This window comes from Vipera ursinii (genome assembly GCF_947247035.1).
Source record: "Vipera ursinii genome assembly, chromosome: 1".
Lineage (NCBI taxonomy): Eukaryota > Metazoa > Chordata > Lepidosauria > Squamata > Viperidae > Vipera > Vipera ursinii.
The window spans coordinates 15,535,752-15,553,655 of NC_139512.1; the positions used below are offsets into that span (position 1 = coordinate 15,535,752).

Consider the following 17,904-nt stretch of genomic DNA (forward strand, 5'->3'; position numbering starts at 1 on the left):
CATAAAGGAGCCAAGGTTCCCCACCCTTGCTATAGACCAACTCTACATCCGGTGGAATTACTCGTTTGTACTTTTAGAGCAGGGGTCTTCAAACTTGGCCCTTTTATGACTCGTGGACTTCAACTCCCAGAATTCCTGAGCCAGCCATGCTGAGGGGAAAGGGAGAAGTTTCCAAACTCAGCCACGCTGGGTCAGGAATTCTGGGAGTTCATTTCATTTCATTTCATTTATTATATTTGTACACCGCCCTTCTCCTGAAGGACTCAGGGCGGTGAACAGGGCACATATAAAAGTACAGAATACAAAAATTAAAAAAGAATTAAATAAGAGCTCGAGCTAAAACAGTAAAATAATATAAAAATCCCCAATAAAAAGTTGAAGTCCACGAGTCATCAAAGAGCCAAGGTTGCCTACCCCTGGCTTAGCTCATCTTTCTTCAGTTAAATGGGATGGAAAACTTTCATTCTCCAGTGAAGGAAGCAGTTTGTGACAAGCCTTCTATTTTATTTTATTTTTTTAAAAAAACTTCACGAGATTGCAGGTACGTCCTCGACCACGACGGAGCCCCGAATTTCCGTTGCTAAGCGAGACGTTCGTTTAGGGAGTTTTGCCCCATTTTACGACCTTTCCTGTCGCAGGGCTTAAGCGAATCACTGCAGTTAAGTTAGTAGTAACACAGCCGCTAAGCGAACGTGTCTTCCCCCTTGACTTTGCCGGTCAGGAAAGGTCGCAAAAGGGGATCACGTGGGCCCCCCACCCGGGGACACCACAACCGTCATAAATGTGAGTCAGTTGGCAAGCGTTGGAATTTTGATCACGGGGAGGCGGCAACGATTGTGTGAAAAAAACGTCGCTACCCGTTGTAACTTCAAACAGTCACTCAATGGCTGCAAGTCAAAGATCACCTTACTGACCTAGAAGGCGTTACAACGGGGCCCTGACTTTACGCATTCCCTTTCCGAATATTTTCTTTGAAATCACACACACACACACAAAACACAAAACCCCACAAAGCAGCTTCGTTCCTTCGTGTGGAGAATCAAAACAGTGGCTCCATTGATGAAAGGAAGAAAGAAGATTAGCCGTTAGGTGAAGCTTTTTATCTTCATCGATAGGAAAGGATGTTTTTTTAAGAATAAAAACAAAAACAAATCAAAACCAGACATCGAGTTTATTAAAGAGCTTGCTTGGAAAAAAAAACTGCTTTTGTACGAGAGGGTCTCCGAACACAGAAATGTTGTGAAACGCAGAGAGCACCAAATACAAACACACAACCCCCAAAGAAAAACGACCAAGGCTTTACGCAGAAATAGACAGAAGAAACCAGACCGAGGTTAAAGGAATTCTGCTGGTGTTTTTTGCCCACCTTTGGAAAGAATTATAACTAATACTGACGGTCTCAAACGCCTGTGGATTTTTCCACAGGAGAACAGGTAATCCTCGGCTTACGACTCACAACTGAGTCCAAAATTTCCATAGCTAAGCGAAACAGTTGTTAAACAGCGAGAGCGCAGACTTATATACCGCTTCACCGCACCTTTATAGCCCTCTCTCAATCGGTTTACAGTCAGCATATTGCCCCCCACACACACCAACAATCTGGGTTCCTCATGACTTTTGTTGTCACCGTCGTTAAATGAATCACTGCAGTTGTTACTAACACGGTTATTAAGCGAGTCTGGCTTCCCCACTGACTTTGCTCGTCAGAAGGTCGCAAAAGGGGATCTCGTGACCCCGAGACGCTGCAGCCATCATAAATACATGCCAAGTGCCAAGCTTTTGAATTTTGATCACGGGACCCTGGGGGACGCTGCAACGGTCGTGTGAAAAACGGCCGCAAGTCCATTTTTTTACGTGGCTGCTGCAACTCTGAACGGTCACGAAACGAATCCTTCTAAGCAAAAGGACTACCTGTCTGAAACGCAAGGCTGCTTGAACAAACGTGTCACCCGCAACTTTCAAGATTTCACAAAAGCACCCCTTCGGGCTGTGTTCTTAGCCTCTTTCCGAACCGATTCAAACTTGAAATCCCAATAATTTCAATCCACTTTTAACCAACCTTGAAACCACCACGCTGCTTTTCCCTCAGTATCTTCCCTATTTTAAAAACCTGGTTTATGACCTGTAGTACCAATCATGATGGCTGGATCCTCTCACTTTACTCTAGAATCCAGTTAAGCCTCCATCTACTCTAGAGGGGGGAAGGGGGGGGAGAAGACACCCACGCACCCACCCACACCCCAAACCACTCTGAGCCGCTTGGAGTCAAAGGTGTTACGACACGTAGCTTATCGAGTCAGCTTCCAAAGACCAGGAACATACTGTAAAGTTTTGAGATCACTCGTGTATTTTATTATAACTTAAGTCTGCCTTAATTAGGAGCAAGCAATTGCATGGAAATAAATACCAAAGAGAAGAAATAAAGCCGGCTAATCAAAATAGGCATTTAAAAAAAAAACAAAAAACCCGCTCTGAAGCCGCGTGAATAATGAAGTATTTGTTCTCACCTCCTCCTAAGAAGATTTAGTCCTAAGTATGTGGATAAGCAGCTGAGCCTCTATATTTTACTTTATGCATTACAGACACACAATTATTCTAACCAGATATAGCTTGATGACAAGAATAAATTCGATATAGCCAACGAGCTAAAGATGATGCATGCTGAAGTTGTTCAGTTAATACAGGTAGTTCTCAACTTACAACCATTCGTTTAGAGAGGGTTCAAAGTCACAACGGCCGTGGATAAAGCGACACGACCGTTTTTTCAGGCTTGCAACCGTTGCAGCACTCCCCGAGGTCAAAACTGACCGCTGGCATGTATTTATGACAATTGCAGGGTCCCACGATCACGTGATCCCCTTCTGCGATCTTCCGACAAGCAAAGCCAATGGGGGAAGTAAGATTCACTTAAAACAACCGTGTTTGTTAACTTCCCTTAACTGTGTGGCAAGAAAGGTCGTAAAATCGGACACTTGACAACTGTCTTGCTTAGCAATGGATATATATATATATATATATTATTCCATTTATATCCCGCCCTTCTCCGAAGACTCAGGGCGGCTTACAAGCTTAGCGGTAGCCTTCATTCTATGTATATGCCTGCTTATTAGGGCTTTCGGGCCGCCCCAAGTGGCATTTTTTTTTACAAAGTCAGCTTATTGCCCCCCAACAATCTGGGTCCTCGTTTTACCTACCTCGGAAGGATGGAAGGCTGAGTCAACCTTGAGCCTGGTGGGACTCGAACCTGCACTAATGGCAGGCAGCTGGTGTTACTTAAGGAGGCCTTAGCCCACTGCTCCACCAAGCCTCAGTTGTGGTCATTAAGGTGAGGACTAGCTCTGAGGGCAAAGGCATTTTTAGCACTCACTTTTCATAGGGCCCTCTCCCCCCCCGAAACATTTAATATTTGCCTTGGGACACATCTAGGAAAAAACAGTGCACAACATTTGCTTTCAGGAGACACCACAAAGCCATTCCAGGAGCTTTTGTCACTGTTAAATTACGGGTAAAGCAGCAATCAAAAGGCGGTCTATAAATACAAGGTCCCAAAGATGCTTTTTTCCCCAAAAGGCAACTGGACTTTTTTGTTTTTCCCCCTTTGGAAACATTTTGCTTCTCATCCCAAAAGCTTGAGCAGGGGGCTAGACAAGAAGACCTCCAAAGCCCCTTCCAATTCTGTTATTCTGCTTCTTCAAGTTCTAAGTGTTCTTACTTAGAAGAGGCTTCTTGCCCGAGAAGCAAAAGGTTTTCAAAGGAGAAACGACCAAGAAAGTCCAGCCGCCTTTTGGGAAAAGCACCCTTGGGACAACCATAACTTGGATGACTGAGAATCTCTGTAGACATTATAAAAACGAGGGACTGAATCTGGCAGGTTGCTTTCGGCTCCAGATAATAATACTTTTTTTGACATTAAAGCTGTCCATTTGTCATCCTCCTCTCAAACAGATGGGTTTCTTCTGCCTTCATGAGGAACACAGATGGGATGCCACAGGAGCATGTAAACTCATACACACATATACACATACACAGGTAGTCCTCGACTTACGACAATTGAGCCCAAAATTGCTGCTGCTAAGTGAGACGTTTGTGAGTTTTGCTCCATTTCAAAACCTTTCTTGCCACAGTTGTTCAGGGAATCACTGCAGCTGTTAAGTTAGTAGCGGGGTTGTTAAGCGAATCTGTTTTCCCCATTGACTTTGCTGATGAAAAGCTCACAAAAAGCTCACATAACCCCCGGACATTGCATCTGTGATATATATACACCAGTCAGTTGCCCAGTGTCTGAATTTTGATCCCCTAACGTGGGGATGCTGCAACGGTCGTGTGAAAAACGGTCTAAGTCGTTTTGTTCAGCGCCACTGTAAGTTCAAACGGTCACTAAGCAAATGGTTGTTAAGTCAAGGACTGCCTGTATTTAGATTTCTAATTTCCAACTGACCTCCCACAGGCCGGATAGGGAATTCTAGTCACATGACCACAAGGATGCTGCAAGAGTTGGAAGTGCGAAAAACGGTCCTAAGTCACTTTGCTTGTGGTGCTGTTGTAACTTCGAATGGTCACTAAATAAACTGCTGTAAGTTGAGGACTCACTCTCTCTATATATATATATATGTGTGTGTGTGTGTGTGTGTATGTGTGTGTGTATCCACATATAAGATAACCTTTGTCATTTTTTTACTGTGGGCACAGTGGCACGCATTAAAAATGAAATTCTGTTGCCTGCTCTCAAGTTACATACATAACACACCCAAAAGACATGCTATCTACATACATATGTATATACCTACACCCTGACATATACAAATATTCATCAGTATACATGCACACACAGAGACATGTAAACACACATACACTGTCCACACACACACACACACACACACACACACACACACGCCTGTATATGTGTATAGACCAGGGGTAGGCAACCTCGGCTCTTTTATGACTCATGGACTTCAACTCCCCGAATTCCTGAGTCAGCATAGCTGACTCAGGAATTCTGGGAGTTGAAGTCCATGAGTCATAAAAGAGCCGAGGTTGCCTACCCCTGGTATAGACGAATATGTATGTGTATATACGTACTGGTATGTATATGTATATGTGTGTATACAGATCGATATCTATACACACACACACACACACACACGTCTGTATATGTGTATATACGAATATGTATGTGTATATATGTACCGGTATGTATATGTATATGTGTGTATACAGATCGATATCTATACACACACACACACACACAAACATCTGTATATATGTATATACAAATATGTATGTGTATATATGTACTGGTATGTATATGTATATGTGTGTATACAGATCGATATCTATACACACACACACACAAACGCCTGTATATGTGTATATACGAATATGTATGTGTATATATGTACTGGTATGTATATGTATATGTGTGTATACAGATCGATATCTATACACACACACACACACACACAAACATCTGTATATATGTATATACGAATATGTATGTGTATATATGTACTGGTATGTATACGTATATGTGTATACAGATCGATATCTATACACACACACACACGTCTGTATATGTGTATATACGAATATGTATGTGTATACATGTACTGGTATGTATATGTATATGTGTGTATACAGATCGATATCTATACACACACACACACACGCCTGTATATGTGTATATACGAATAGGTATGTGTATATATGTACTGGTATGTATATGTATATGTGTGTATACAGATCGATATCTACACACACACACACGTCTGTATATGTGTATATACAAATATGTATGTGTATATATGTACTGGTATGTATATGTGTGTATACAGATCGATATCTATACACACACACACACACATCTGTATATATGTATATACGAATATGTATGTGTATATATGTACTGGTATGTATATGTATATGTGTGTATACAGATCGATATCTATACACACACACACACACACACACACCTGTATATGTGTATAGACGAATATGTATGTGTATATATGTACTGGTATGTATATGTGTGTATACAGATCGATATCTATACACACACACACACACATCTGTATATATGTATATACGAATATGTATGTGTATATATGTACTGGTATGTATATGTATATGTGTGTATACAGATCGATATCTATACACACACACACACACACACCCCTGTATATGTGTATAGACGAATATGTATGTGTATATATGTACTGGTATGTATATGTGTGTATACAGATCGATATCTATACACACACACACACACATCTGTATATATGTATATACGAATATGTATGTGTATATATGTACTGGTATGTATATGTATATGTGTGTATACAGATCGATATCTATACACACACACACACACACACCTGTATGTGTGTATAGACGAATATGTATGTGTATATATGTACTGGTATGTATATGTGTGTATACAGATCGCTATCTATACACACATACACACACACACACATGTACGTGTATGTGCAAACACACACGGATATTACTATCCCTTTGAGGCCCCTGGCACAGTCATCATACTACTGCTAAGCTTGTAAGCCGCCCTGAGTCTTCGGAGAAGGGCGGGATATAAATGGAATTAAAATTAAAAATCAATCAATCTCCAGCCTGGGAGCCCCGCTTCCTCCTTCCTAGGGCCGGGCATCCCTCTCCCTCCCAGGCTGGCATCCCCCCCTGTGCCCCACCAGGCGCCCCCCCCCCACTCCTGGCCCTGCCTGCCCCAGAGAGACCCTTCCCCACTGGGCTCTCCAGTTTCCCGGGACCCCCACCCCCCCAGCGCCCTGGGAGGGGAGGGGGCCGCCTTGGGCCAAGGCTCCCCCCCCACCGAAAAGTGGTAAGGGTCCGTGCCCGGAAGGGGGGGAGGGGGAGCCTGAGGAAAGGGAGGGGGAGGGGGGGGGCTTGCCTCCCTCGGGGTCAGGGGGCGGGGCCTGCAGCGCCCTCCCCTTTGGCCCCGCCCCTCCCCTCCCAGATTGAGGGGGGGCTCTCTGACAGAAAAAACGCAGCGCGGCTCCCCCCCCTCCCTCACGCCCCCGTCGGGGTGGGGGTGGGGGTCGAAGGAAGGGCGCCCTTTTTCGGCCCGCTCCCCGCCTCCTGCCCGGTCCCTTCCGTCTCTTTTTCACTCACTCACTTTCGCCTCCACCAGCTCCGCCGCCATCTTGGCTTCCAGCGTCCAACGCGCCGGGGACAGGTGGAGGGAGGGGGGCAGAGAAAAGAGAAGAGCCGCCGCGGTCACGTGACGAGGCGAGGGGGAGGGGAGGGGGAAGGAGGGCGCAGCCGGCCCCGGCCGCCAGCCAATCCCGGGGAGCGCCGGCTTTTGGCGCCGGCGCAAAGCGAAGGCGAGGCGGCCGGCGCTTAGCACCGCTCGCAAACGTTCGCAAGCGCATGCGCGGGGGCCGCCGCGGCGCTTTAACCCGTCCGGACTTTGCCCGCTTCACTCCCTCGCCCGAACTGGGGCAAAAAACGCGCATGCGTCTATGGAAAGCGGAGCTGGGAGGGGGGGGAAGAGTCCCGGCTGGCTGCTTCCCCCAGTGTGGGGGGGGAGGGAAAACGTATGCGCAAGGAAACTTTGAGGGGAAAGCGCGACGCATGCGCGTGGAGGCTGTCATCAATCCACCAGCGTCGGGCTCTGTGCTTCCCTCAGGATTCGTTGGATCCCGTGGCCACGCCCCTCCCTTTGAGCTCTTAAAGGGCCATAAGTCCTTAATTTGGAAAAGGGAAATAGGAGGGTTTGGGGTGGGAGTTTATTTATAACGCTTTTGTATCATCTGCGTTTGCTTCAGCTTGGCAGGGAACTATGGAAAGACCTCGATGCAGGGAAAACCCCCCCCCCCATTCCTCGGTGAAGCAGACCTACCCAGCTTGGGTGCAAAACTGCGGAGGATCGATAGGGGGCGACAAAGACAGAGAGAAAGGGGAAAAAACTCTCCTGCCATCTAGCGGCCATTCTGCGGTTTGCAGCCTAGATCTGACAGCCACAAGCTAAGAGCTTTCCAGCGTCTGCTAGAGCCATAAAGTTGGAAGGTGATCTCTGAGGTCATCTAGTCAAGCTCTCTGCACAGGGCAAGACTTGAAATCACTTGGCATGTCCATTTAAACTTTAAACTGCGAAAGTATCCAGCCGCCTCTTATTTGGAGACCTAAAGGGAATCCTGGCTGGGGAATTCTGGGAGTTGAAGTCCACAAGTCTTAAAAGTTGCCAAGTTGGGAGACACCTGTTTTAACCCATTGCTCCTGTTTAAATATTCCTCATTAAATGATGGGTAACAATGTGGTTACCTAATGAGAAGGAAGGACTCACTGGAGAAGAGCCTAATACTGGGAGAGATTGAGGGCAATAGAAGAAGGGGACGACAGAGAATGAGGTGGCTGGATGGAGCCACTGAAGCAGTAGGCGTGAGCTTAAGTGGACTCCAGAAGATGGTAGAGGACAGGAAGGCCTGGAGGAACATTGTCCATAGGGTCGTGATGGGTCGGACACGACTTCGCAACTAACAACAACAACAACAACAATGTGGTAGCGGTTATCAACACATAACATGAATTTATCAAGAAAAGGATCTTGCCAGACTACTTTTTGTTAAATTAGATAACTTGTTGAGTAGACTGTGGGAATTCTGGAGATGTAATATATCTTGAGTTTGGAAAAACTCAAAAACAGCACTTTGGCAAATTAAGTAAAAGTTGGGACAACTAGGAGATATACACGTGGTCCTTGGCTTACGACCACAATGTGGTAGTCCAGAGTTTCTCACCATCAGCCACATCAAGATATGTGGACTTCGACTCCCAGAATCCCCCAACTAGCATGGATTGAAGTCCACATACTTGGAAGTGGCTGAGGTTTGGAAACACCGATCTAATCCTCTGTCCTGCCCAATGTAGGGATACACTAGACCACAAATGGAGCATTATATGGAGGATTATCCTCTTTGGAGCCACTGTTGCATGACAAAGGTAGAACATGTGAAAAATACGCAAATATTAAAAGGCCATGACATGAAAAGACAATTGAGGCAGTGATGGCTTAGCCACAGGGACTCTATGACAAACTGTTATTGACTGGATAATCATTTATAAAGTTAATACTTAATCAATCCCCTTCATGGATTACTGCCTTGTCCTGGTGAAGGGGCTTGCGTAATTCAATGAAGCTATGAGCTATGCTGTGCAGGGCCACCCAAGATGGACAGGTCATAGCAGAGAGTTCTGACAAAACGTGATCCTCTGGAGAAGGAAATGGCAACCCACTCCAGTATCTTTGCCATGAAAACCCTATGGACAGTACCAAAAGGCAAAACGATATGACGCTGGAAGATGAGCCCCTCAGGTCAGAAGGCGTCCAATATGCTACTGGGGAAGAGCAGAGGGCTAGTACTAGTAGCACCAGAAAGAATGAAGCGACTGGGCCAAAGCCAAAAGGACGCTCAGCTGTGGATGTGTCTGGTGGTGAAAGGAAAGTCCGATGCTGTAAAGATTTTTTCTCCATAGAAACCTGGAAAGTAAGATCCATGAATCAAGGAAAGCTGGACGTGGTCAAACAAGAGATGACAAGACTGAACATCAACATCTTAGGTATCAGCGAACTAAAATGGACAGGAATGGGTGAATTTAATTCAGATGACCATCAGGTATACTACTGTGGGCAAGAATCCCTCAGAAGAAATGGAGTAGCCTTCATAGTCAATGAAAGAGTAGGAAAAGCAATACTGGGATACAATCCTCAAAATGACAGAATGATCTCAGTTCGAATCCAAGGCAAACCATTCAATATCACAGTAGTCCAAGTCTATCCCCCAACCACCACTGCTGAAGATAATGAAATTGACCTGTTCTATGAAGCCCTGCAGCACCTTATAGAACTAACACCCAAAAATGATGTCCTTATCATCATGGGGGATTGGAATGCTAAAGTAGGAAGCCAAAAGATAACTGGAATAACAGGCAAGTTTGGCCTTGGAGTACAAAATGAAGCAGGGCATAGGCTGATAGAATTTTGTCAAGAGAATACGATGGTCATAGGAAACACTCTTTTCCAACAACCCAAGAGACGGCTCTACACATGGACATCACCAGACGGTCAACACAGAAATCAGATTGACTATATGCTCTGCAACCAAAGATGGAGAAGCTCTATACAGTCAGTAAAAACAAGACCAGGAGCTGACTGTGGCTCAGACCATGAGCTTCTCATTGCAAAGTTTAGGCTTAAACTGAAGAAATTAAGGAAAAGCACTAGGCCACTCAGGTATGAATTAAATCATATCCCTGTTGAATATACAGTAGAGGTGACAAATAGATTTAAGGAATTAGATCTGATAGACAGAGTGCCTGAAGAACTATGGACAGAGGTTCGCGACATTGTACAACAGGTAGCAACCAAAACCATCCCAAAGAAAAAGAAATGCAAGAAAGCAAAATGGCTGTCTGAGGAAGCTTTGCAAATAGCTGAGGAAAGGAGGGAAGTGAAAGGCAAGGGAGAAAAAGAAAGATACACCCAATTGAATGCAGAATTCCAGAGAATAGCTAGAAGAGATAAGAATGCCTTCTTAAATGAACAGTGCAAAGAAATAGAAGAAAACAATAGAATAGGGAGGACCAGAGATCTTTTCAAGAAAATTGGAGAGATGAAGGGAACGTTTCATGCAAAAATGGGCATGATAAAGGACCAAAATGGCAGGGACCTAACAGAGGCAGAAGAGATTAAGAAGAGGTGGCAAAATTACACAGAAGAACTATACAAGAATGAGCTTAACGTCCCTGATAATCACAATGAGGTGGTCACTGACCTTGAGCCAGACATCCTAGAATGTGAAGTGGGCCTTAGAAAAGCTGAGCAACAACAAAGCTAGTGGAGGTGACAGTATTCCAGCTAAGCTATTCAAAATCTTAAAAGACAATGCAGTAAAAGTAGTACATTCAATTTGCCAGCAAATTTGGAAAACTCAACAGTAGTCACAGGATTGGAAAAGATCACTTTACATTCCAATTCCAAAGAAAGGCAGTGCCAAAGAATGTTCAAACTATCGCACCATTGCACTCATTTCTCATGCTAGTAAAGTTATGCTTAAAATCCTACAAGCTAGACTCCAGCAGTATGTGGATCGAGAACTACCAGAAGTACAGGCAGGATTTCAAAGAGGCAGAGGAACTAGAGATCAAATTGCCAACATACACTGGATCATGGAGGAAGCTAGAGAGTTCCAGAAAAACATCTACTTCTGCTTCATTGACTATACTAAAGCCTTTGATTGTGTGGATCATAACAAACTGTGGCAAGTTCTTAAAGTGATGGGCATACCAGACCATCTTATTTGTCTCTTGAGAAACCTATATGCGGGCCACGAGGCAACAGTGAGAACTGGACACGGAACCACTGATTGGTTCAAAATTGGAAAAGGAGTCCAGCAAGGCTGTATACTGTCGCCCTACCTATTTAACTTATATGCAGAGCACATCATGAGAAAGGCAGGGCTAGATGAATCAAAAGTTAGAATTAAGATTGCCGGAAGAAACATCAACAACCTAAGATATGCAGATGATACCACTCTAATGGCAGAAAGTGAAGAAGAACTAAAGAGCCTCTTGTTGCGGGTGAAGAAGGAGAGTGCAAAACTTGGGTTGAAACTTAACATTAAGAAAACCAAGATTGTGGCATCTGGCCCTCTCAATTCCTGGCAAATAGATGGGGGAAGAAATGGAGGTAGTGACAGATTTTATTTTCCTGGTCTCCAAGATCACTGTAGATGGGGACTCTAGCCAAGAAATTAAAAGACGCTTGCTCCTTGGGAGGAAAGCCATGGCAAATCTAGACAGCACATGAAAAAGCAGAGACATCACTCTGCCAACAAAAGTGCGTATAGTCAAGGCTATGGTCTTCCCAGTTGCAATGTATGGCAGTGAAAGTTGGACCATAAAAAAGGCTGAGCGCCAAAGAATTGAAGCCTTTGAGCTCTGGTGCTGGAGAAGACTCCTGCAAGTCCCTTGGACTGCAAGGCGATCAAACTGGTCAGTCCTAGAGGAGATTAACCCTGACTGCTCTTTAGAAGGCCAGATCCTGAAGCTAAAACTCAAATACTTTGGCCACCTAATGAGAAGGAAGGACTCACTGGAGAAGAGCCGAATGCTGGGAAAGATTGAGGGCAATAGAAGAAGGGGACGACAGAGAAGGAGGTGGCTGGATGGAGTCACTGAAGCAGTAGGCATGAGCTTAAATGAACTCCAGAAGATGGTAGAGGACAGGAAGGCCTGGAGGAACATTGTCCATGGGGTTGCGATGGGTCGGACACGACTTCGCAGCTAACAACAACTTAATCAAAATCACATAAATTATTAGTAATGCTTTATAAATCCTTAGTAAGACCACACTTAGAATACTGCATCCAGTTTTGGTCCCCATATTATAAAATAAGATGTGGAGATTCTGGAAAGAGTGCAGAAAAGAGCAACAAAGATGGTTAGGGAATGAATAGAATAGAATAGAATGAATAGAATAGAATAGAATAGAATAGAATAGAATAGAATAGAATAGAATAGAATAGAATAGAATAGAATAGAATGCTAAAACATATGAAGAACGGTCGCAGGAATTGGGTATGTTTAGTCTAAGAAAGAGATGGACCAGGGGTCAAATGATAGCAGTCTTCCGATATTTGAGGGGATGCCCCAGTGGAAGAGGGGGGGGTCAATTATATATTTAATCCTTTTTTAATTTTTGTAACTTTGTATTTTTTATTCTTGCCCTGTTCACCGCCCTGAGTCCTTCGGGAGAAGGGCGGTATATAAATATTATTAAATTAGAAATTAGAAATTATTCTGCAAAGGACCAGAATGCCGGACAAGAAGCAACGGATGGAAACTACTCAAGGAGAGAAGCAGCCAAGAACTAAGGAGAAATTTCCTAAGAGTTAGAACAATTAAGGAGTGGAATGGCTTTCCTCCAGAAGTTGTGGGTGCCCCATCACTGGAGGTTTTTAAGAAGAGATTTGACAGCCATTTGGAATGGTATACAGTTTCCTGCTTGAGCAGGAGGTTGGACTGGAAGATCTCCAGGGTCCCTTTCAGCTCTTGTATTCTGGATTGAGAGAACCAACTAATGCCAAACCAAAGGCAGCTGTTTAGGACACAGAGTGACATGTGGATTTGGGCTACACTCAGCAGCCAACCCATCCGTGTCCATTTGATACCCAAGTCCAGAAGCATTGGAAGGGTGGGTCCAAAACACATCAAGAGAGCGGTCACCACAAGGTGATCAAAGCCCTGCCTCTTTGTATGTGGGTATACTGTTGGTGTTGCAGAAGGCTCCTGCGTATTCTTTGGACAGCAGACAACAGACCAACAAGCAAGCACTGGAGCGCATCACACCAGACGTGTCACCGGAAGGCAAAATCACGAAATTGTGTCTCATTCTGGCCATGCCAAGCAGGGGGAATTTACTGGAGGAAGCAGTTGTCTTGGGAACAATTAGCAGCAAAAGGAAACCAGGACAGCAAAGATGATGGCTGGACACAATCAAAGCTGACACCAGCCAGAGCATGGAACAATTCAAAGAAGTACCACAAGATTGGAAGAAGTGGAGAGAGACCAGCTGGCAAAGAGAATCGCCAAGAGTCAGACATGACTGAATGGAGAACATGGTCATCAGTCATAGAATAACAGAGTTGGAAGGGACCTTGGAAGTCATCTAGTCCACCCCCCTGCGTCAGCCGAACCACCATCTAGTGGCTGATGGTGAGAAACTCTGGACTACCACGTGGTGGTCATGCTTGAGCAAGGGACCCTTACCATTGCAGACAAACGGTGGTCCAGTCTCTTCCTAAAAACCTCCACTGGTGGAGAATCCACAACTTCTGGAGGCAAGTCGTTCCACAGGTTAACTGTTCTCCCTGTCGAAAAATGTATCCTTAATTCTACGTTGAGTTCTCTGCTGGATTAGTTTCCAACCGTTGCTTCTTGTCTTGCTTTCTAGGGCTTTGGAGGATGGGTGGAGCAGCTCTTTAACAGAATAACAGAATAGGAAGGGACCCTGGAGGCCTTCTAGTCCAGCCCCCTGCTCAAGCAGGAGACTCTATACCATTTCAGACAAATGGTTGTCCAGTCTCTTCTTAAAAACTTCCAGTGTTGGAGCATTCACCACTTCTGGAGGCAGGTTGTTCCACTGGTTAATTGTTGCTTCTCTCTTTAATGATCTCCCACCCATTCTTTCCTGAAAAGTGGTTTCTGTAGGGGGGGGGGAAGAAGTCGGCTAAACCAATTAGAATAGAATAGAGCTGGAGGGGACCTTAGAGGTCTTCTAGTCCAGCCCCCTGCTCAAGCAGGAGAACCTATACCATCTCAGACAGGTGATTGTCCAGTCTCTTCTTGAAAATTTCCATTGCTTAACCTGCATAGAAAAAAAAGGTCCTGTAAGGTTTTCAATGGTTGCCTAAGTTTGAGGTGGTCACCATTTCAAGGAAGAGTCGCCTGCCCATATCAAGATGACAATCTGGGGGCCTTGGTGCAAGATAACAGTAGACAATCACTTCAATATGAGCCAGCCGTGTGCTGCAGCTGCCAAAAAAGCCAACACAGTGCTGGGCTGCATTAACAGAGGGATAGAATCAAGATCACGTGAAGTGTTAATACCACTTTACAATGCCTTGGTAAGGCCACACCTGGAATACTGCATCCAGTTTTGGTCACCACGATGTAAAAAAGATGTCGAGACTCTAGAAAGAGTGCAGAGAAGAGCAACAAAGATGATTAGGGGGCTGGAGGCTAAAACATATCGGGAACAGTTGCTGGAATTGGGTATGTGTAGTTTAATGAAGAGAAGAGTGAGGGGTGACATGATAGCAGCCTTCCAGTATCTCAGGGGCTGCCCCAAAGAAGAGGGAGTCAAGCTATTCTCCAAAGCGCCTGAAAGCAGGACAAGCAGAAATGGATGGAAACTCATCAAGGAGAGAAGCAACCTGGAACTAAGGAGAAACTTCCTGACAGTTAGAACAATTAACCAGTGGAACAACCTGCCTCCAGAAGTGGTGAATGCTCCAACACTGGAGGTTTTTAAGAAGAGACTGGACAGCCATTTGTCTGAAATGGTATAGGGTTTCCTGCCTGAGCAGGGGGTTGGACTAGATGACCTCCAAGGTCCCTTCCAACTTTATATTATTATTATTATTATTATTAACAGAATAACAGGGTGGGAAGGGACCCTGGAGCTCATCTAGTCCAACCCCCAGCACAAACAGGAGAGTCTGTATCATTTCAGACAAATGGCTATCCAGTCTCTTCTTGAAAATCTCCAGCGATGGAGCAGCTACAAATTGTGCTGTTGCTGCATGTATAGAAGAGGGGAAACCTCAATTGTGGAGGCACCATCGTCAACTTGACTTTTTTTTTGACTCTCCTCATGGTCCTGGATGGACCTGTTAACAGGCAAGGAGAACACATAATCCTCCTGAGGTTGGTCAACTACAATTCCTAGCATCCCCATTGTTGGCCCTGCTGACTGGAGCTGTTGTAGCTTAGCTACTTCTGAAGGGTTCCTACAGAGTTATAATAGTTATTATCTGGGTAATTACAAGTTTATGGCCAAACAAGCAATCATCCCCCACACCCGGTCATCGTTCCCCCACTCAACCGATTGGGCTTAGAAAGTGGTCCCGCTGAGTTTTTATTTAAAAAAAATGGAATTAAAAAACATGTTGCATGCAATTAAAAGGAAAGAAAATCCTGGGAACCAATAGCTTTTAATCATGTGGGCAAAAGGCTTCAGCCATCACAATAAGCAATTTAATTGCTGGTAAACAAGCCATTTTCGTTGCTTAGAGGTTAAATGAGACAATCTGTTAATTGCCAGTTGAATGCTCATTAATCACTGGACAATTATTAAATCAGATTTAACAGTAGTGTTCCAGCCACATATTTACGTAAATAAAAGGAGAGCAATTGATTATTCCATATTACGCTGACGCAGTCATACAGACTGGAGTCTATTTCTACTTTTTAGAAATTTGGGCCGCGAGTTAAAATCAAAGATTAGCAACCAGTTCTTCTCCTTAAACTTATAATTATCTTCCTTCATGCTGTTTGTCAAATCTTAAACTTATTTTACTTCTATATCACTGGAAGAGTCTTTGCCACAATAAGCAAATTATACCAAGAAAGGAGAATATTTGTACACTAGCATTGATGATGTTACCTAGCTGGGTAACGTAATGTCTTCAAGAAAATAACCCAGCTCAGAGAGCACCTTAATACGCAAATTATAATTAAGCAAAAGGAGGGCTTTTCCGAAAAAGTGTGTACTTTTTCAATCCACCTACCTTAGATCCATCCAACTTGTTGAATGGTATATAGGTTCTCTTGCTTGAGCAGGGGGTTGGACTAGAAGACCTCCAAGGTCCCTTTCAGCTCTATTCTGTTGTACCCTACCTTACCCTACCGTATCCTATGCTATCCTATCCTATTCTATCCTATCCTATTCTATTATTCTACTCGATTATTCTATTCTACTATTCTATTCAATTATTCTATTCTATTCTATTCTGTTCTATTCTATTCTATTCTATTCTATTATTATTCTATTCAATTATTCTATTCTATTCTATTCTATTCTATTCTATTCTATTCTATTCTATTCTATTCTATTCTATTCTGTTATTATTCCATTCCATATTTTCTATTCTATTCTACTCTATTCTTCCATTCCTTATTCTATTCTATTCTATTCTATTCTATTCTATTCTATTCTATTCTATTCTATTCTATTCTATTCTATTCTATTCTATTCTTCTATTCTACTCTAGTATTATTCTATTCTGCTCTGCTCTGCTTTGCTCTACTCTGCTCTATCATTCTATTCAGTTATCCTATTTTATTCTACTCTATTATTTTTCTATTCAATTATTCTGTTCTGTTCTGTTCTGTTCTGTTCTATCAGGAAACACTATACCATTTCAGACAGATGGTTGTCCAATCTTTTCTTGAAAACCTGCAGTGTTGGAGCAACCACCACCTCTGGAAGCCAGTCGTTCCACTGATTAATTGTTTTAACTCTCATGAAGTTTCTCCTTGGTTCCAGGTTGCTTCTCTCCTTAGTTAATTCCCATCCATTGCTGGTTATTCTTCAGGTGCTTTAGAGAGTAGGTTGACCCCCAACCCCTCTTCTTTGTGGCAGCAGCCCCTGAGATGTTAGAAGACGTTTTATTCCTTTTTACATTGTACATATGGATATGGATGGCTGCGCTCTTGACCACTGCAGGGGCAAAGAAAGTACAGGAGATGCATGTAGAATAGTATATCAGAGCTGGAAGGGACCTTGTGGGTCATCTAGTCCAACCCCCCCCCCGTCCAAGCAGGACCCTACCATTTCTGACAGATGGCTGTCCAGTCTCTTCTTGAAAGCTTCCAGTGATAAAGCTCCCACAACCTCTGGAGGCAGGTTGTTCCACTGTTTCATTGTCCTCGCTGTTAGGAAGTTTCTCCTTAGTTCCAGGTTGCTTCTCTCCTTGATGAGTTTCCATCCATTGCTTCTTGTCCTGCCTTCAGGGGCTTCGGAAAATGACCCCCTCCTCTTCTTTGGAGCAGCCCTTCAAATACTGGAAGACCCCTATCATGTCCTTCTTTTCTATAGACTGGCCAAACCCAAACCCCTGCAACTGTTTTGTCATATGTTTTAATCTCCAGGGCCTTTAATCATCTTAGTGGCTCCTCTTTGCACTTTTTCTAGAATCCCAACGTCCTTTTTTTTAATAGCCTGGTGACCAAAAAGTGGTTGCGGTATGCTAGCCGTGGTCTTATGGGGGGGGGGTGCTGTTAGTACCTCAGGTGATCTTGATTGAATCCCTCTGTTAATTGCAACGTAGGACGGCATTTTTTTACACCCTCATCAGGCCGGCGATTTCC

At 44.0% G+C, this 17,904-nt stretch overlaps 1 protein-coding gene across 1 annotated transcript in view; it reads right to left on the reverse strand.

Annotated features, from left to right (window-relative positions):
- The window catches only part of PIAS4 (protein inhibitor of activated STAT 4), a gene marked incomplete at its 3' end in the record, with an annotated part of 46,286 nt that extends 39,101 nt beyond the window's left edge, over window positions 1-7,185 (reverse strand). The window contains exon 1 of the mRNA XM_083350352.1: window positions 7,148-7,185. Within this exon, the coding sequence (XP_083206478.1) occupies window positions 7,148-7,174 (27 nt within the window). The 5' untranslated portion in view covers window positions 7,175-7,185. The remainder of the gene's footprint in view (window positions 1-7,147) is intronic.
- Window positions 7,186-17,904: the final 10,719 nt, after the last annotated feature.